The 21,480-nt window shown below is 45.1% G+C and overlaps 1 protein-coding gene across 1 annotated transcript in view; it reads right to left on the reverse strand.

The window, feature by feature from the left end:
* Positions 1–21,480, reverse strand: part of SHOC1 (shortage in chiasmata 1) — a 69,415-nt gene that overhangs the window by 28,456 nt on the left and 19,479 nt on the right. The window contains exons 9-16 of the mRNA XM_034774919.1: positions 17,719–17,826; positions 14,530–14,717; positions 11,298–11,370; positions 9,331–9,397; positions 8,535–8,719; positions 7,063–7,168; positions 4,368–4,479; positions 755–761 (exon numbers count right to left, since the gene is read on the reverse strand). Of these exons, the coding sequence (XP_034630810.1) occupies positions 755–761; positions 4,368–4,479; positions 7,063–7,168; positions 8,535–8,719; positions 9,331–9,397; positions 11,298–11,370; positions 14,530–14,717; positions 17,719–17,826 (846 nt within the window). The remainder of the gene's footprint in view (positions 1–754; positions 762–4,367; positions 4,480–7,062; positions 7,169–8,534; positions 8,720–9,330; positions 9,398–11,297; positions 11,371–14,529; positions 14,718–17,718; positions 17,827–21,480) is intronic.

Raw genomic sequence — 21,480 nt, forward strand, 5'->3', positions numbered from 1 at the left:
CCCCCAGGGAATGTTTGCCCAGTCCTGCTCTGGAGCAGAAATTGAGACATTTCTTGTTTTTTGCAGTTGCAAACAAGTCTATGGTTGGGTAACCCCAGGTGCTGAATACATCGTGAATGGTTTTCTCGTCTATCTCCCACTCGTGGTCCCATGGGAAGCGTCTGCTCAGTTCGTCCGCTGTGGTGTTCATGATTCCGGGAAGATAGGTTGCTGATACCCGGATGTTGTTCGCAATACACCAATTCCAGAGCTTCATAGCCTCTGTGCACAGCGAATGGGAACGAGCTCTGCCCTGCCTGTTCACGTAAAACATGCATGCAATGTTGTCCGTCATTATGCGTACGTGATGATGTTTGATTAGTGGCAGGAAGTGACGGCACGCGTTGCGAATGGCTCGAAGTTCTAGAACATTTATGTGCAGGGAGGTCTCGGTTGGTGACCATAGTCCCTGTACTGTGTGATGAGACATATGTGCACCCCACCCTGTCATAGATGCATCGGTGGTCAGAATGCGTGATGGAGCCTGTTGAAGAAACGGGACTCCAGAACAGAGGTTGGAGTGGACGGTCCACCAATGTAGCGAATCTTTGACTGGAGTAGGCAGGGAGAGAGTCTTGTTTAAAGAATGCATATTCGGTTTGTAAACTGTTGCCAGCCACGCTTGGAAGCACCTCATGTGTAGGCGTGCATTCCGGACGACAAAAGTGCACGAGGCCATGTGACCTAGTAGTTGCAGGCAGTCTCGGGCAGTTACCTGAGGGCTGTTGCGAATAATTGTGGCCAGTTGGTGTATGGAATTGAAGCGATCGGGTGGGAGCGATGCTAGCCCCGTCCGAGAGTCGAGGTCTGCGCCTATGAACTGCAGGTGCTGGGTGGGGCGTAATGTGGATTTGTCTCTGTTTATTTGTAGGCCGAGAGAAAGAAAGCACTCGACTGTGAGCCGTGTGAACCGGAGCGCCTCGTCGAATGTGGAAGCTTTGAGGAGGCAATCGTCGAGGTAAGGGAATATTACTACCCCTTGTCTCCTGAGGTGAGCAGTGACTACAGCTAGAAGTTTGGAAAAAGCACGGGGGGCTGTAGAGAGTCCGAAGGGGAGTACCCTGTATTGGAAATGTGTGGAACCAAGGGTAAATCGGAGGAAACGTCTGTGGGCCGGATGTATTGTGACATGGAAATAGGCATCTTGTAGGTTGAGGGCAGAAAACCAGTCGCCCTGCTCCAGCGCTGGGATTACGGTAGTGAGGGTCACCATCTTGAACTTTTGCTTTTTGATGAATCTGTTGAGCCGCCTGAGATCGAGGATTGGTCGCCATCCCCCATTTTTCTTCTCCGTTAAGAAATAATGGGAGTAAAAACCCTTCCCTCTGTGTCGCTCTGGCACGATTTCTACTGCTCCCAGATGAAGGAGATGTTGCACTTCTTGGAGGAGTAGCTGCTCGTGAGAAGGGTCCCTGAAGAGGGACGGGGAGGGTGGGTGGGTGGGAGGTAAGGAGAGGAAGGGGATGACGTATCCAATTGTAACTACCTCTAAGACCCACTTGTCGGAGGTAATCTTCCTCCATTGTTGGAAAAAAGGTCGCAGGCGGTGTCCAAAGATTGGTGTGCCGGCTGAAGTGAGGGCGTTGCTTTCTAAACCCTCGACCAAGTCTTCAAATCTGCCTATTAGCTGGTGGGGGCTGAGGCGCCCCTGCAGAGTTTGGGCGACGTCGCTGGAATCTTGGTCGTGGACGTTGCGGCTGTTGCTGTTCCTGCGGTCTATGGGAAGGTTGTGTAAATGCGGGATAACGTGGCCGGTGGTATGGTTGGTATCGATATTGTCGTCTTCTTGCCGTAGGTGCCTGGAGACCTAGAGACCGGAGGGTCGTTCTGGAGTCTTTCATTGAATGAAGCACTTCATTCGTGTTAGAAGCAAAGAGTTTGTCACCGTCGAAGGGAAGATCTTCAATTGTGTTCTGAACTTCGCGAGGAAAAAAGGAAGAGGAGAGCCATGAGCCCCGTCGCATGACTATCGCTGTAGCGGTAGATCTTGCCGCTGTGTTGGCTACATCGAGGGCTGCTTGGAGAGCGGTGCGTGAAATGGCTTGGCCCTCAGAAACCATTGCTCTGAACTGTTGTTTTCTTTGTTCTGGAATGTCATCAATAAAGTCCATTAACTTATTATAGTTTTTATGGTTGTATTTTGCCAGGACTGCAGTATAATTAGCTATACGAAATTGGAGGGTGGAGGATGCATAGACCTTGCGACCAAACAGGTCCAGTCGTTTGCTATCCTTGTTAGGTGGGGCAGAACGAGAATACTGTTGTCTAGCCCTCTGGTTCGCAGCGTCAACTACCAATGAGTTTGGTGCTGGGTGGGTAAAAAGGAATTCAGAGTCCTTTGGAGAAATAAAATACTTCTTGTCCGCTTGCTTGCAGGTAGGTAGGCTTGTCGCTGGAGTCTGCCAGATGGACTTAGCAGGTTCTAAAAGGGCTGCGTTAATTGGGAGTGCCACTCTAGAGGAAGAGGGGGGCTGTAGGATGTTCGTTAGCTCATGCTGTTGTTCGGGAACCACGTCCAGGTTAATGTTCAGGTCACTAGCAACTCTCTTAAAGAGGTCCTGGAATTTTGTATATTCATCAGAGGGAGTGGGAGGAAGGGGAAGTAATGCTTCCTCAGGTGCTAACTCCGGGTCTGTTGGACCAGGAGAAGGGCTAGGTTTATCCTGGGAGCGTGGCTGTGTTGCCAGGCGTCTCGTGTCACTAGCATGTGCATTAGGAGACGGCACTGGATCAGTGTTGCGCCTGGTCGAATGGCCACGGGGCATGTGTTCCCGAGGGTATGATGCCCATGGTGTCCAGTATTGCCATGGTGGCGGGTAGGGCATAGGTGGTGCCATCCAGGGGTTCATCCCCCAAGGGGCAGGGTCCTGAGAGTGGGATGAGGTAGTATTTCCATAACCCTTATTGCTCTGGGTCCGGGGCTGGGAGTCATGATATGGGGAAAAAACTCCCTGTGGATCTGCTTCCTCCTCACTGGAGGAAAACTGCTCAGATCCTGACTCAGGCATTGAAAAAGAATATGCATTCATGAGCGGAGACTGCAAGGTAGGTGATACTAGAAGATCAGCTGTGTGGGTAAAATGAGTGAATGAGTCTCCTGCGGGAGATGAAAGCTGAGCCGATAGAGGCTGCTGCACAAGAGCATTCCCGCGATCGGGGCTTCTGGCTGTGATCTGTGTGTCAGAATGCCCCGCAGGCGTCGGTGCCGCGGTCGGTGCCGGGCGAGAAAAGTCAGGCTGCCTCGGGTGAGGCGTGCTGTGGAATGTCGGCACCGTCTCATTCGCGGTGCCGAACGGTGCCGTAACTGAGGCAGGCAACTGGAAGCCTGATGCCTCGGCACCGGAGCTTCTCGGCGGCGCTGAAGCCTCAGGCGGCTTTTGCGCTGTTCCGGAGGAGCCTGGCTCATGGAAATTGCTGAGGCGAGAGATCACAGGCAGAGAGATCGTTGATCTGCCTGGAGAAACTTTATGCCTCATAGTCTTGCTCGGTGAGGAAAAGTGCCCCTTCTTCGTAGACTTCTTGAGCTTTTTTGAGGGGGGGGGGCTGTGTCGGGTAGCGGAGCCGGCTTCAATGCCTGGGTCTGAAACTGACCCGATAGATTTTTGAAGCAGGAGCAGTTTGAGTTTAAGCTCCCTGTCTTTCCGTGCCCTGGAGCTGAGTTTACAGCAGTGGGCACATTTTTGGGGAATGTGAGCTTTCCCCAAACATTTTATGCACTTTGAGTGTCCGTCCAACAACGGGATAGCTTCCTTGCAGGTAGCGCAGCGTTTGAAACCTGTGGAGCCCGGCATAGCTGCGGCTGACAGAGAAAAAAATTTTTTTTTTTTTTTTTTTTTAAAACAGATGAACTGGGTAAGTAACTATACTAACAGAAAAAAACTGACAAGAATTGGTTACTAAAAGGTAAGAGTGAAGGATTTGCTAATGAGTCTGCTGAGCTCCGTCTCAGGCCGGGGACGGTTGAGAAGGAACTGTGGAGACCGGCCACGCATGCGTACTATTAACCTAGAGTCACAGCGGGGGGCAGCTTCTGAGCATGCGTGGCCGCTATGAGTACTGCTGTAAAAATCTCCGGGCGAAGGCGCAGGGACGCACCAGCACCTACAGTGGAGCACCCACAGGGACATCTCTCGAAGAAGAATTTTGGATTCATTCAACTCTGGAATAACTTCTGAGATGAGAAGCTATTAGATCTGAAATGGTCATCCTAATGAGTGGGTTAAGAGGAACAACAAAAATGGCTAGACGGCTGGAGAGACTGGTTTACAAGGAAAAATTAAGAGATGTAACCGAGTGCAGAATTTGACCATGTTGGTCTAATTTTGTACCTCAATAATTATGGCAGTGCGTTCATCTATTGTTATCACGACATATCGATCTGTACCTCCAAAAAGCTGTAATGATTCACTGCAACTTCTCTCAACAAAAGTAATATTGTACCTATAGAATTCACAAACTGTCAGTAAATTTCATTTAAGTGAAATGATGAAATCTTCCTAAAAGGAGAGGAATGTTATTGTGAAGTCCTTTTATTTAATTCTTCAACTCCAATTATATGGATTTTTAATTTCTTGATCTCTTGTGAACCCCCAACTATACTTCAATTAAGACATATATTCAAAGGTCAAAAATCAATATAGTTAGACTTCAATATTTATTCTGTTAGGTTTAATTCCACATACATTTAGTATTACCTTGATGTACTGCCACAGACTGCACACAAGGTTGCAGTTCCATGAAGCAACATTATGTAATGCAGAGATTGATATTTATAAGTCAGCAAAACATTCTGATGTTGAAATTTGCAGTGTAGCAAAGTCAACCCTTTTAACTTCTTGTCGAGAAGCTATAGCTGTATTACATTGCTTCTGACAACTAAAAAAGATTTTAGCAACATGCTACCCTGATTATTAGCCATTCCTTCCTCATTTAGGGCCATATCCCTCTTCTCTATCACTGTGCAGCACAGAGAGACTGAAAGGAGTGAAATTCCCCTCTAATGGCCCTCAAATTGCCAGAGTGAGGGAAGTGAACCAAAATAGCATCCCCACTCCTTGTGTTAGTGAAAGACCCTTTGAATGAACACCACATGCTCAGGGCTCTGAGGGAGTCACAGTTGATTAGAGGGGGAGCCACTCTATGGGGCATCATCCTCAGCAAACACAAGGGAGCTAAAACTGACTCTGTCAGCATTAAGTCACATAAGAAACGTGCACCTTTTCTGATATCCAGTGGAAAAAACTTGTGTGTCCAGATATTCTGTGTGTGACTGGTGAGACTGCTGTGAAATTCCAGAATTCTTTGCTGATCCCTTTGATGGTCCCACAATTCCAGGGAAATTTAGGTAAAAAGCACTGGTTGGGTCTCTGGCTACTCTGCCACAGTCAGGCTGAGCACAGTCAGAGCTCAGGGCTAAGAAGAACTCATTAAGTATATTATTAATTTTTTAAATACTGAAATTAAAAATGTTGTTTTTGGACTGTTAAATTGTTATTAAGAACAAGCTGGAAACTGTTTTGCCATTCTTCTTCATTGTGCCTCACAGTTAGTATCAAACCTGGCAATGCTTTTCAGCAAGATGGCCACCACTAGCACTAGGCTTAAAAGGGCAAATTGTAATTAAACTCTTCACAGAAACACACTTCACAATTTTTTTCAATAATGAAAAGTGCTGTTTATTCTGTGAACTTTTAGATTGTTGGGGAAAATAAAATGGATATTGTTTCTGTTAAGGAGAATAACAACACACCTGTGCCGTGCACTATTTTCAAACCTTCAGAATTTTGTTATTGTTATAAAGGTATTTCAACAAATTGAAGGTGCTAGTACTCATTCAGGATTGTGTAAATACCAAGCTGAGTCACAGGGTTTAAGAATATAAGAACGGTCATCCTGGGTCAGACCAAAGGTCCATCTAGCCCAGTATCCTGTCTTCCGACGTGGTCAATGCAAGAGGGAATGACCAGGTAATCATCAAGTGATCCATTCCCTGTCACTCATTCCCAGCTTCTGGCAAACAGAGGCTAGGGATGCCATCCCTGCCCATCTTGGCTAATAGCCATTGATGGACCTATCCTCCATGAATTTATCTAGTTCTTTTTTGAGTTTAAAGTAGAAGGGACCACCAGATGACACAGTCTGACCTCCTGTTTATCACAGGCCACTAACACCCTCCCTCCCCCAGTAATTACCCACCAAAACAACAACCAGAATTAGACCAAATTATAACAGCCCTCAGGAGACTAAACTCTTTGCATGCCACAGGGAGAGAATACAAAGTTTGAACATCCAAAAGAGTTTTTGACTTTGCTAACTTTTAAAATAGCATTAGAAAAATTGGTAGCATCAGAAAAATGGGACATTTTTGTCTTCTAATATTTAGGGAGTCCTGGTAATTAAAAAAAAAAACAAGCAAAATACTTTTATGAAAACTTTTTAAAACAAAATTACTCCTAGGTAGCACCCAAGCATGACATATTTAAGCTCAAAGGTGATTTTCGGAGAAAGTTGTAGGATTGAAATAAAAAGTTGGAATAAAAGCACAATTTCACCATTAACATCTCTAATATTAATATCAGTAGGCCAAATTCTGCTCTGATTCACACCCATATAACACCAGTGACTTCAATGAGCCATGAATGTGATTGCCAGATTTGTCTTGTAGTCTTCACTATAATGCTAACGCTGTAATTGCTAAGTGGAGCGATAGCCTCATCAACCAACAAGGTGATAAGTGCATTAGAAAAACCTAAAATAAATAGAATTGATTAAATTAAGGGGCCTCATTTCAGAAAAATTCTAGGGGAAGAAAAGTTGTGTCAGCATATAGAACATTATATGTGATTATATTATATTCTGAAAAGTCAGTGGGGAGGGCCAAAGGGGAGCATATAGACCTATGAAAAATCAGGAGGCAAACACCAGTCTGGTGGAAGGGCAACTGCCCACATTGCCCCATAGCAAATGAGGCCCCTACTTAAATTGACAGATAGATGCATCAGTAATCAAGTCAATTTCACTTACTTGGATTCTAGAAGTTGAAGGATTTCCGGTGCGTTAAGAAGTCCTTCAGATGTCAGAAACACATACGGAATCTGCACCTCCAGAGGGAAGCAGCCAAAATTTTCACCTGAAACATTTTCAGATTTAAAGATGAATAATATAACAGCTTCACAAAACAGGGAATATAAGAGGTAATGGTTTTAGGTATTCAAATAGACATATCTTTTTGAAAATGTAGACTATATACACCCCCATTCAAAATATTTCTGTTGAATTTTCTTCTTGTGCAAGTAATTTGAGATGCTAGAAGGCCCTTCCTAGTTTTGTCCAGCACTGAAGCAAGCCTCCCTCTGCATGAAGAACACTGGATAGAGCCTCTATCAATGCTGAACTACCAGGTAGTCAAAGAGGTTCTCTCAGGGTTCAGTGCGATTCACTGCTAATCTTTTCCAGGATTGGGCTCAAGTCCAAAACTTCTTCCTATCTTACTCCTATTATGCACATAATTCAAGAGATGATCTAGCTCAGGATGCTTAGCTTTAGCCATTATTATTATTCTCTCTCTCTTTCATGGGCACATACCTGTAAACATTTTAGAGCAGGGGTGGGCAAACTACAGCGTGCGGGCCACATCCAGCCTGCAGGAACGTCCTGCGCTGCCCCTGAGCTCCTGGCCCAGTAGGCTAGCCCTGGCCTCTCCCCCACTGTCCCCCCCCTGCAGCCTCAGCTCGCTTGCTCCGCCGCCAGCACAATGCTCTGGGTGGCGGGGCTGTGAACTCCTGGGGCAGCGCAGCTGCAGAGCCCATCCTGACCTGGTGCTCTGTGCTGCGTGGGGGCGGTGGCGTGGCCCGGCTCCAGCTGGGCAGCACGGCTGTAGCGCTACCAGCCACCGGTGCTCCAGACAGCACGGTAAGGGGGCAGGGAGCAGGGGGGGTTGGATAGAGGGCAGGGGAGTTCGGGGTGGTGGTCAGGCGGTGGGGTGTGGATAGGGGTCGGGGCAGTCAGGGGGGAAACAGGGGGTTGAATGGGGGCAGGGGTCCCCGAGGGTAGTCAGGAAGGAGGGGAGAGGTTGGATGGGATGGCAGGGGGCAGTCAGAGGCAGGGGTTCCGGGGGCAGTCAGGGGACAGGGAGAAGGAGTGGTTGGATGGGGCAGGGGGGCCATCAGGAATGAGAGGAGGGGTTGGATGGGGCGGCGGGAGTCCGGAGGCAGTCAGGGGATAGGGAGTGGGGGTGTGTGGATGGGGCAGGGGTCCTAGAGGGCCCGTCAGGGAACGGGGGGTTGGATGGAGCAGGAGTCCCGGGGCGGGGGGAGTGGTGGGGCAGATAGGAGGTGAGGGAAGGGCCACGACCCCCTCCCCTAACCGGCCCTCCATACAATTTACGAAACCTGATGTGGCCAAAAAGTTTGCCCACCCCTGTTTTAGAGAATACAAATCCCTTTCTCAGGTGCAAGACCAACCTTTCATTTGAATTCTAGGAGGCATTTACTTACCCACTACAAGTGTTTCTGGAAGAGTGGTTTTAAAAGTTATGTAAGTAATATTCAAATTTTTGCACAGCTCATTCCAGCAGGAGTTCTCTGTATAATCATACTCCACCACTAATGAGAAAAGAGTCCATGGAAAGTCAGCTCCAATGTGCTGATTATGTACAATAACGCAGGAACATCTACTCAAACTGAAAGAGAAATATCCAGAAAATTATCTTTTAGCGAGATTACTCCCAGTACAAAATAAAAACTTGTAAACTTGTATTCACTTGAATAGAAAGTGTCAGTTGTTTTAGGATAATTAAAAAACTGATTTTATCCTTTCTGTATCAGAAATTTTTAATTATTTTTATTAAATACTTCACCACCTCCAGTAATCTGCATTAGGTCTTCATATTTCCTGCTATTACCTTTCATTTCAGGCATGAGCTAACAAGTTAGGAGAGTCTCTACAACCCCAGCTGGAAATGACGGGGGTCTTGTAAATTAGCTTTTTATGTTGCATCATCAGTACTATGACAATGCCCATCTATATCTCCTTTTTTCCCTGGGGATTCTTCACATCAGTGATTGGAGTAGGACTACTCAGAGTTACTACTTAACTACTATACTTAATTGATGATTTGGATCTGTCCAGAATGTTCGTCACCTTGCAAAATGAAGCACATAGGCCCAAATCATGAAATATTTACCCAAGCCTTTGGCAAAACTCACTTTGAAAGTAACAAGAGTGTCTCTGAAGTTAATTTTGAGTAAAGATTGTAAGATTTGGGCCACAAAAATTATGAATTATACTCACCTGCTTATGACATGGTGCTCTAACAAAACTCCTCTTTTCTCAGGATTCAAAACCATGGCTTTTAAACCTGTTTAAAAAGAATTAAACATCAATTAAAGAGACTGGACCAGATCTTCTGCAGGTGTAAATTGACATATAGTGATAAACAGCAAACATGGGCTGAATCAGGAAATTATAACCTCAGGGGTACAGCCCTGGATGACAGTGCTGTACCTGAGGCAGTCATCAGTAATCTCGTATTTCACTAGGCTGACAAGCTGTGACCCTGCCCATACTGAAAGACTTGTATATTTAGGCCCAGGATGGGGTAAATTCTGGAGTCCTGTTGGTAAGTCAAGAGCAGAAATGTTGCTTAGCTAAGTAATGTTGCTAATTAACTTAAAATGAGCGAGGAACAACTACTGGGAAAACGGTGGGTTTTTTTCCCCCGGGCATTTTTTTATTTTATATATGACAGAAAATATGACAGAAAGAGATGTAGCTAACAGGTTGCAGAGGATGGAGAACAATATGTATTTTGTATAATATAAATGTCCTCAGAAGGTTGATGAGACAATCAGATTGATCTATGTTTTTAAGCCATTTAATAAATAGATATAAAAGAGCGAATATTTATCATTATTTATAGGGTTGCAAATACACCCACCATTTATAAAACACTTTAGACACAGGGTCCTTGGTCCTAAAGAGTATGCAATTTAATCTTAATACAAAACACAAAAGAATAATTCAACACAAGGTGGCGCAGATATGCTGTTGGTGAGGCGATCAACCAAGAAAGACATCAAGTGAAAAACAGGGATTTGAAGGAAGAGAGGGGTGTGCTTGACAGGCTGTTCTGATCATAAAAAGTATCAGGAATGAAGACCTGGAGACAGGAGTGGCAGGAGACAATGGGAGCAAAAAGGGGATTTTGTACAGAAGTGCAGAAAGAGGGGCAGTATAAGATGAGATGCTATGATAATTTGGAAATCTGTGTGTACAAACATGAATTCTGGCTGACAGTATGAAGTATTACTATGAAAACTGCGTTTCTGTAGATATCTTTACCAAGTAGCAAACTCCAGTTTGAAGGTGCAGCCTTTTGCTTTCTCCATTGTCTGTTTGCTTCCATGTTGGGCTAAAATTCTAAAGGTTTGGGGCAAAAGATTAACAAAGGAGAGTTGTTGATGTTACATGGAATAGGAATAATATCAAAAGAGAATAGCTTTAACAAGAGACTGGCTTCCAACCAGGTGAACTGGTTTAGCAGGGAGAGATTGCCTGAGCAATGAATTTACCTGGAACAAGTCTATGATCACCTGTTGAAGTTGGCAAGATATAGGTCATCTGATAAAGGGGCTTCAAGTTGTAAAAAGGGAGGTACTGATCTGTCTGGGTTTTTAGCTACTTTTCCCCAGCTCAAGAAGAGAGAGAAGCAGCTCAACATGTAAGGGCCTGAATGAGGCAGGAGCGCCTACCTGATTTGTGAGCCCACCTGGTTGCCCAAGGGATGGGTGAGCTAGTAAAGGGTATTGTGTAAGACTCTGGGCAAAGTTTCTGTGTGTGTTACCTCAGGCCTCCTTAGAGAGTTAAATGGTAAACCAGAAGGCTACACCTTGGGGTGGGATTCTGGAAGAGGGTGTGTTTCAGCTGAACTCAGCACTGAGCTTGGGGACTAGGCAGCTGGGTAGCAGGTTCCATTTCTCAGGAGAGGATGGTAGACAAAGGGTCTGTGCCTTGAAATAAGCCTAGGGACCCCAAAGATTGGGGCAGTGGCTGGACTCCATTCAGGCTCTGGGAGGCTTAAAAGACTCAGGGACCTAACAGCTGGGTCCCTTCACAGCAATCTAGTGAGTGACCTTGAGGGAGAACTTGAGTGGGATCTGTGAGAGATACACACAAAGATATAAGCAAGCGGAGTGGAGCACAGTCTTGATGTTACCTTTCTCATCTTCTAAAGATTTGCACAAAAGAGCAGCATTTACCTTCTACTGCACTAAGGGTTTTAGTGATGGCAGCTTTTTCATGATCAGAGTCCATTCTTGTTATGATTAGTACCTGATGTAAGACAAGTAAAAGAAATTAACATTTAATTTTTTTTTCTGTCTACACAACTTTTCCTGGAACAATACATGAAATATAGTATTTTTTGCTGTCTGCTGAATCTATGTTTCCTAAAGGAGAATTGTGCTTACTACTAAAAGATGATATTAGAAAAGCATTGCTAGGAAAGGAGATGCAGTATCAGGAATAAAGATATTCTAGAAAAATATCTCACACCTGAGTATTAACACACAGAAAGAAAAACTATTTAAAGGCAGTATTTAAACCACTGTCACAGAACTTAAATCCTACTGCAGCACCAGGTAGACCATCATGGGGAGGAGATTTTCAGGCCAATCCCATACTCCATTCACAGGTAGAATTCACATTGAAGATATTTGGAGTTTTGCTTACAACAATGTGCTGGAGGGGCCTTTTAGAGGCTCCTGGGAGCTCCTTGTTAAAATTATGGGACCACCAAACTGAAAAGCTGTTTGGAAAGATTTCCATGACCATAATGGAACTCACTAAATAACTTATGTGTGAGGCTCATTAAACACTGCTGATGACTAAAGTCTTTTACTTTCAAATGGATCAGATTGCACCCAAGGGCAGGCATTTTTAAAAGATTCTCTCATTGGAGGAGATATTCAACCTTGTCTCCCAACCCAAATGAACCAAAGTGAACCATGTGCTATTCTATCAATATGCTCAGTATAATTTTCAGGAATAAACTAAAAAGACTTGACAATGATCTACACAGGATTATCCTAGTAGATTCGTGCCATTTTACAGGCACTGTCTGGGTACACTTTATGGACCTGATGTTTAAGAGGTCGTCAACTGCCTCCATTTTTGTGGGCCCAATTCTGCACCCAAAATTAAATGTGGGAGCAAGTGGTAGTATTTACATGTCCAACTTCATGATTTATGGGTCCAATGAGGTAGTTGCATGTGTAAATGTTATCCTTGTGCTAAATGCTGTTATAGCAGAAAGTTTCTGAATATTTGTCCCTTTGGCTAACATTTTAAAAAACGGATGTTTAAAGTTAGGTGCTTAAAATAGTGGCCTGGTTTCCAAACTCCACACAGCTTCCACTGACTGTAAAGGGAGCATCTAGATGTTCAAGACTGTTGTCGTGGGTTACTTAAATCTGCATTTAGAGGACTAAATAAATGGCCTAATTCTCAAAAGCTGAGCACCCAATAGTTCCCATTAAAGTCAAGGGGCCTAACTCTGGGCACACATTTTATCTGTTTTCTTCCTAGTTTTCCAATGTTGTCTCACTCATTACTACATCAAGAGCTGACCTACATGTTGTACTAATATACTGCTGTTCCTGTGTAATCATGGATGCAAATGATGATGGAATAAGAATGGTAAAGTTCATAAGGTTTTTTTTTCTATGAGATCCATCATGTTCTATTTGTAACTTTTTGCTTATAAAGGAAATTTCTCATTATATCTTGCATCAATAGCAATTCACTAATATGATATAAAGGTATAACCAGATTATCATGCTTCACATCATATTAGCATTGGCTAATATGATGCAACAGTAAATGGCTTATGCAATAGAACTTTCACATCTTATTAATACAGGAATACTCCTTCTGTCTGGTCTGGCTCACTCTAAAAACTGCCTCTGAATGTAACTGAACTAGAGTCTTTACAAGTTTAAGTTCCACTCAAAATATTCTAAAATATTTTTTCATGATTTTTTTTTTTGCCTTACTCACTTTTATTATGTATTATGCTGCTTATGCGTTATGTAAATAAAATCATCTGGTGATAAACCTGGTTTTTGCTTCTGTTTTTTTGTGGGGGGATTTAAACACAGGAATGATATCTCCAAAAATATCCGTACTGCCAGGAGAACACATTTTGGATATTTATGTCCAATTCCTCTGTTTACTCCCCACAAACCTATCCCGCAGTGATCCCCAGCTGTTTTATGGCCATTTGCAACTGGTGTAAATTAGAGTAGCCTGAAGGCTGCTCTCACTTATGTCAGGCGATTGGCCTACTCCACAGGTGGCCAAGGAGCAGAGGAATGCAATGGTGGTCTAAAACCAATGTTGTACTTCAACCCACACCCTTGTGTGTTCGTCAGCCAGAGATTGGGATTGGAACTTTAGTGGCTAAAGTCATACTGTAATTTTCAACAAATGATGCAAGATAGCAAAGGAACAATGGGTGCTTAATTCAAGAGCAAAACCATTTGGGTTCATATGGGGTCCTTGTTTCCTATTTGTGCAAATGCTGTTTCAATACAATTGGCTGACTAATTGCATGTCCATATTTAATTGATGTATCTGTACACAGGTAGATATGCAGAGTGAGCAGCACCTTGGCTCTGCCCACTACTGTCTTAAAGGTACCTGCCAGCAAAGCTGAGTTGGCATAGGAGAAATCTGTGCCTCGTAACAAGCTTGTGTAGATTACTTCACCCTTGGAGTAAGTGGGGAGCCAGCAGAGAATCCCTGGGCTATTCCTGAGGTGGTGCAGCCTCACGCCACCCTTTACTCATAAGTATTTTCAAGTGGACAGTCAAATATAGAATTTCCTGTCATAGAATCTCAGGGTTGGAAGGGACCTCAGGAGATCATCTAGCCCAACCCCCCCAGGGCTGCCAAGAGCAGGGGGGGTCAAGTAGGGCAATTTGCTCCAAGCCCTGCAGGGGCCCCGCGAGCCCTGGCCGAGAATCCCTTTCCTGGCTAGAGGCGCCTTTTTACTGGCGGCAGTCCGGGTCTTCAGCGGCATTTCGGCAGCGGGGGGCCCTTCAGTGGCTCCGGGTCTTCGGCAGCGGGTCCTTCAATGCTGCTGAAGATGCGGAGCAACTGAAGGGCCCACCGCCGCAGACTCAGAGCACCACCCAGTGAGTATGTCCACTCCTCGCTTTGCCCTACACTCCCTGAATCCTCTGGGCAGCCCTGCAACCCCCTGCTCAAAGCAGGACCAATCCCCAATTAAATCATCCAACAGATTTTTGCCCCATATCCCTAAATGGTCCCCTCAAGGATTGAACTCACAACCCTGGGTTTAACAGGCCACTGCTCAAACCACTGAGCTATCCCTCTGTCATAAGCCAGCTCTTATTTAAGTAAGGTAGTTTTATAATTATTGCTCTAAAGTAGTTTTTATTGTTTAAAGAACTCGTTTAAATTGTTAACCTTATGATTCTCTTCATCTGTATTACTCTGCACCCACTTGAACATCTGACACCGAAGCTGTGTTATTTTGGGACTGATTTCATTCTTTTTCTGCCTGCTATACTGTACAATCTCCAGCTGCCTCCAAATATTATCCAAACAAGAACCTAAGATGCTTGTATAGATATCCTTTGCCTTGGACAAATACCCTGTTTAAAAACCAAAGCAAGGAATAATTACTTAAATTTGACATTCCAAAAACTCAGCATTGGCAAAAAGAGAAAATTGTCAAGATTTCTATTTGATCTGCATGTACATTTTAGTTTCATATAAAGGCAACTCGCAAAGGAAAGCTGAAAATTTAGCCAAAGACAGAAATATGTGCAGAATGCTCCCACTAACCAGACTTTGGAACCAGTTGTCATATAAATAAATCTAAAATCGGAAGTAGAATTCTGGAACTTGAGATACCAGAAAATTGAGCTGTTACACTAAACCAGCCGAGAAGCTTCCAGCTAAATCAGGCTTTTTCTTATATGCCACATTTTCCAAAGTTTAATCTTTTAATTATTTTTTTAAAAGTGGCTTACAAGATAAATGTGACGTATCAGAGTCCCTACTAGTTGGCTCATATTATTTCAAATATTTCTGCTACCTGTAACATCCCTGTGTGATACATACTGTGAATCAACAGTGAACCTAAAGCAGGCCAAGAAATTGAGAGATATAAATAAAATATGTATGGATATATGACTAGTTTCCACTTACTTATGTGCTGAATGCTACCACAGCCTGACTGGTGGGGACATACAGTATTTCTGTGCTTGGCTCAATTTTCAAATTTCTTTTGCAGTTCACCTTTAAATATGCTGACACCTCACAGAACTCTTAGAAAAACATTATGAGTAGAGATAGTTCTGTTTACATATTCTATTTTCTGCATTCCTCTTCCCCATCATTTATTATTAGAGGCATTTCAATGAAGACACAATCGTTTTAAGAGTTAATCTGCTCCTGCTGTTATGCTCCACATGAAGTCATAACTTTGTAGAGTGTAAATTTTTCATAATAGAGATCATATATGCTCTAAATTCTGATAAACCTATGTGTGAAATTACAATAGGTAGATGTGGAAATGAATGTGTGACAAACAGAGAATTATGACTTCAGGTGTGAGATTAGGAGCAGATGAACTGTTATCCTCATCCTTATCTGCATATTACTAAAAAATGGAATAATCTCTGAGTTTAAGGGCTACAGTTCAGCCTTTAGTCTTTGATGTAGCTTTACACAGGAGCCAAATGTGTTAAATAATATTTCACATTTGTGCTTGAACCTGCCTCACTCTTCATATCTGCAACTCAAAGGAGTAGATGGGAAACTAATTTCTTAGGTATAAATTATTCCAAATGAACAGCATAATAAACAATGCACAAAGTCTCAGAAAGTTGACTGCCTATATGTCCTTCTCAGGGCTGATACTACCATTAAGGCAAACTAGGCGGTTGCCTAGGGCGCCAAGATTTGGGGGTGCCAAAAAGCGGTGCCCCCAATTTTTTTTACAGCGTTCCTATGTCCCCTCCCCGAGCGTGCAGTCACCGCTACACTTCTCCGGCCTCCCAGGCTTGCAGTGCCAATCAGCTGTTTGGCGCCGCAAGCCTGGGAGGGGAGGAGAATTAGAGGGGGGGGCGGTGTACTCAGGGAGGAGGCGAAGCAGAGGTGAGCTGGGGCGGGGAGCTGCTGCACGGCTCCCTGGGCCAGGGGGGTGGGGAGCTGCCACGGGGAGACTCAGGGCGGGGGGCGGAGCTGCCACAGTGCTCCCCACCCCAGCTCACCTCTGCTACACCCCCTCCCCGAGCACGCCGTCGCTGCTCTACTTCTCTCGCCTCCCAGGTTTGCGGCGCCAATCAGCTGTTTGGGGGGAGGGAGGGAGCTGCTGCGGCGGGAGGTGCCTCAGGGCGAGGTGGGGGGCGGGGAGCTGCTGCAGGGTGGGGGGGGCGCAAGGTGGAAGTTTCACCTAGGGCGCGAAACTTCCTTGCACCAGCCCTGGTCCTTCTTATATGTTTGCCAGCTAACTCACAGATTCACATGCAAAATCCAGACATGATGTAAGTGGGTGCAACTCCCATGGAAGTTTCTTGGCCAAACTGTGCAGTGCCATAAATGGTGATATGAACTATGTGTCAGGTATTAATGGTAAAGAAATACGATTTGCGTTGAATTGGCATTTAATGAGTAAAGGGTTGCCAACTTTCTAATCACACAAACCTAAACACCCTTGCCCTGTCCCTTCTCTGAGGTCATGCCCCCACTCACTCAATCTCCCCTCCCTCTTTTGCTCGCTCTCCCCTACCCTCACTCACTTTCACCAGGCTGGGGCAGTGGGTTGGGATGTGGGAGGGGGTGAAGGCTCCGGCTGGGGATGCGGGCTCCAGGGTGGGACCAGAAATGAGGGGTTCAGAGTGTGGGAAGGGGCTCTGGGCTGGGGCTAAGGGGTTTGGAGTGCAGGAGGGGGCTCAGGGCTGGGACAGGGGGTGGGGTGCGGGAGGGGATGAGGGGTGCGAGCTCTGAGGGGGAGTTTGGGTGTGGGAGGGGACTCAGGGCTGAGGGGTGCTGGCTCCAGCCAGGTGGCACTTACCTCAGGAAGCTCCTGGAAGTGGCTGGCATGTCCGGCTCGTAGGCTCAGGGTCAACTAGGTGGCTCTACACACTGCCCCTGCCTGTGGGCACCGCCCCCGCAGTTACCATTGGCTGCGATTCCCAGCCAATGGGAGCTGTGGAGTCAGCACTCGGGGCAGGGTGCAGGGGCAGTGTGCGGAGACTGGAACCGGACATGCCAGCCACTTCCAGGAGCCACGCAGAGCCAGGGCAGGTAGGGAGCCGGTCTTAGCCCCACTGCATTGCCAACCGGACTTTTGGACTATTAAAATCTCCCTGATTGCTTTTAATAGTCACCAGGAGATTGAGGCTGATTCCGGTAGACTCCCAGCCAATCCGGGAGGGTTGGCAACCCTAAATATGAATGTAGAAATATGCAGGCAGACGGGGGCAACTCTCAGAAGCTGTAAGTTAAGGCTTGATAAGTGTTTAGTTACACCACAATCAAAAATTACAAAATATGAGCGAGGGATTGCAGAATTTCATGGTATATTAATTTCATCCAGTGGCAATGACAATAAAGAGAGAAAACATTTTTATTGTTAAAACTAACCTAATGCTGTGTCCAAGGTACACATTAATAGGAGGTCTCGAACTGTTACCAACAGATGCACCAGAGCAGCATGTTTGAACAACAGAATCTCTTTCTCACTATTTTTACCTATACAAAGGAAAAAAAGTTTTTTTTAAATAAATTATATATATATATAGTTTGTATAGAAACCTCAGGAGCTATACTGCATACACAAAGTCATATAAAAGGTCCTGGCATCTCAGAACATTAGTCTCCCACAATGAAATATAGATATAAATATAAACACTCATTGCTGTGGATCTCAGCAAGGCAAACACTGACTGTACATGAAGGAAAGCAAAAATTTTGCCTACCTGTTTATTTTATTTCTTTGAGCTCCTCTATACTAGTCTAAGTTATTTGGGTGATGTATCCTCTCATACAGCAGATGGAGACAGATTACTAAATCTTTTGATGACATCACGCTTCTCTATAGAAAGGTCTAACCATCTTTCTGCAATTGACTATTTCAAAGCAGTTCCCAAGAAATCAAACTGACTCCATCCTTTGATAATCAGTAAATAACTTTAATACAGTGATAACTCAAACTTGAATTTTCCAAAGAAACTTTGCATTAAACTTTGAACCGGGGTACTCTATTATTTTTTTGTCAAGGTCCAAATTTCTTGGTCAAGGTATAGTCAAGCTCCAGACTTCAGAAAAAAAAAAAAAGATAATAAGTAAATAAAAAGATTTCAGGGTTTGTTTAAAAGCAACTGGTGGCCTGGATTTGTCCTGAGGTCTGCCTATTGACTACCCTTGCCTTGAACCATAAAAAAGACATTGTTTTTCACGGGAGATTCTCTGGGCTAGTATATAATACCTTAAAGGAAGAAAATTAACAAAGAGGAAAAATGTCTTATTTCGTCTTCTGTACTATGCTGGCTACTTGAAACCTCCCAAAGCAGCTCACATAAAGCTACAGGAGGGATGAGGATTTGACAGTCACCTACCACACTCTCCTGTCAAAGACTGCCTCTATGGATGCCTGCACATCTATCCTATAATGCTTGGCAAAGGTGTAAACTGGTGCCCAGGTGTCTGTCTGCCTTACAAATCTCTATTAAAAAAACAGATTCCTCACTTTCTGTCCATAACAATGGTACTAAGTGTGCTTTAAATGTTTCTGGTAACATCTTCCCTATAATGAAGTAAGTTTTCCTGCTTAGGTTTCAGAGTCGCAGCCGTGTTAGTCTGTATCCGCAAAAAGAACAGGAGTACTTGTGGCACCAGATGAAGTGGGCTGTAGCCCACGAAAGCTTATGCTCAAATAAATTTGTTAGTCTCTAAGGTGCCACAAGTACTCCTGTTCTTTATTCCTGCTTAGTACCTTAGTCCACTTTGAGGCGGTAGCTTTGGAGTCTGATTGTTTTTTAATTTGGACCTTGGTTCAAAATAAATAGCCTCTGTGATCCATTGACCTCTGCGAGCTGCTCTATGTAAATTTGCAGGGACCTTTGAATGTCCTGGTAATGAAGTCTTCCTTCCTTCAGATACTTTGGATTAGGGAAGATTGTGAATAAGGTAAATCTGCTATGAAGAAAAAATGCCTGAAGAATTTTAGGCTTGAATTTAGGCAGAGTTCTTGTGAAAAATCAATTACAGCTCTTTTCAAGAGAGCAGTTGCAGCTTTCCCACTATTCTAGCCAAACATACTGCTGTAAGTGCCCATTGCTTGGGCACTGTCTGGGCCCAGTCATGACTGTTGTTTTTCAGCCTTCCCCTCATGACAGGTTCTGGGCCTTGGCTCTCTCAGCATCAGGCTCTCTTCTTAAAACTCAAAAGGGCACTCTGCCACTTATTGCCTCTTCAGTGTGGGCAAGACGAGCTATCTCAGGGACCAGTCTTGGGGCAGACTCTCGTTCTTTGGCGCAGACAGGGACTGCTGAATCTTCTCCAACTCTTCCCGAAAAAATAGCCTGTCTTTAAAGGGAAGGACCGGCAGCCTGGCCCTGAAGGATTGTTCCACTGCCCACTATTTTAGTCAGAGGAACCTCTTTACTGACACAGATAAGGCCATGGTTCTAGCTGTCATGTGGATTGTAGCATATCATTACAAACCAGTGACAGAGCAGAGCCCATAAGTGGGAGCACCATGGTTAGGTTGGACCATAGTATCAGATTTCCTGGGTCCTGCTAAATTTCTGAAATCATCTGTCTTTCATAATATATAAACACCTTTGAATTAATCTTGAATTAAATTGAAGACTCTTAAGCAGGGGTGGCCAACCTGTGGCTCCGGAACCACATGCGGTTCTTCAGAAGTTAATATGCGGCTCCAGGGAGAGGGCGGTTAGGGGACAAGGAGCAGGGGGGTTGGATCGGTCGGGGGTTCTGAGGGAGGTGGGAAGTGGGAGGGGTCAGATGGGGGCAGGGGCCAGGCTGTTTGGGGAGGCACAGCCTTCCCTACCCAGCCCTCCATACAGTTTCGGAACCCTGATGTGGCCCTCAGGCCAAAAAGTTTTCCCACCTCTGCTCTAAGTCGATGGGGGAAAGTTCTCCCATTGGCTTCGTTACTCTACCTCTGCCAGAAGAGGTAGCTATGTCGGTGGGAGAAGCTCTCACACTGACATAGCGCTGTCTACAGAGGGGGTTAAGGTAGGTATAACTATATCACTCAGGGGTGTGGATTTTTTACCTCCGAAGTAAGTGTGTAGTGTATACCTATTGGTCTATAAAGATGAGGGGAGGGGGCTGAACTTCAAGTGATAAACAATTGAATCAACTGAGGGCAAGTATACACTTAAAGTGCTGCATTGGTGCAACTGCACCAATGCAGCTGTGCCACTGTAGCGCTTTAATGAAGATGCTCTAAGCCGACAGGAGACAGCTCTCCCATCGGCCTAATTAATCCCAAGAGGTGGTAGCTATGTTGGTGGAAGAAGCTCTCCCGCTGACATAGCGCTGTGCACACAGTGGGTTAGGTCAGCATAACTACGTTGTTCAGGGTTGTGGATTTTTCACACCCCTGAGCGATGTAGTTATATCAATATAGGTCTGTAATATAGACCAGATTGTATAGAATATTACTGTATTATAACAGGCTATTGCATGAGATCTTTTATTAATACCATTGTGAATTGTATGTATTAACACCTTATAAGGAATTATGAATACTTATTAATATTACGCTTTACAGTCTGTGACCCAAATAAGCATTCATAATTCCTTATGTAGTGTTAAGACATACAACTGAATTTCTTATTTCTCTGATATGTCCAGGAGAGGGCTGGACATTGCAGAACACAAGGTCTTGGGAAAATTCGGGACTGGGAGTGTGTTGGGGCCACCTTGCTCGTTGTAATCAAGGCTGTGGAAGGCAGAGTGGGGCTGTAAGGCTGAAGACTAGGGTTACCATACGTCCTCTTTTTCCCGGACATGTCCAGCTTTTCGGCACTCAAACCCCCGTCCGGGGGGAATTGCCAAAAAGCCGAACATGTCCGGGAAAATGGCGGCTCTGCTCCTCCCGACTCTTTGGCTCTGTTTAAGAGCCGAGCTGCCCGAGCGCTATGGGCTTCAGGCAGCCCCCTTGCCTCCGGACCCCAGCCGCCGGCTGGGCACTTCCCCTCCCGGGCTCCGGCGGCGCAGGGTCCGGAGGCATGGGGGCTGCCCGAAGCCGGTAACGCTGGGGCAGCCCGGCTCTTAAACAGAGCCGAAGAGTCGGGGAGGAGCAGAGCCGCCGTGGCCGGAGGCTCTGCTCCTCCCGTGACTCTTCGGCTCTGTTTAAGAGCCGAGCTGCCC

The sequence above is a fragment of the Trachemys scripta genome, chromosome 6 (assembly GCF_013100865.1).
Source record: "Trachemys scripta elegans isolate TJP31775 chromosome 6, CAS_Tse_1.0, whole genome shotgun sequence".
Taxonomy (NCBI): Eukaryota; Metazoa; Chordata; order Testudines; family Emydidae; genus Trachemys; species Trachemys scripta.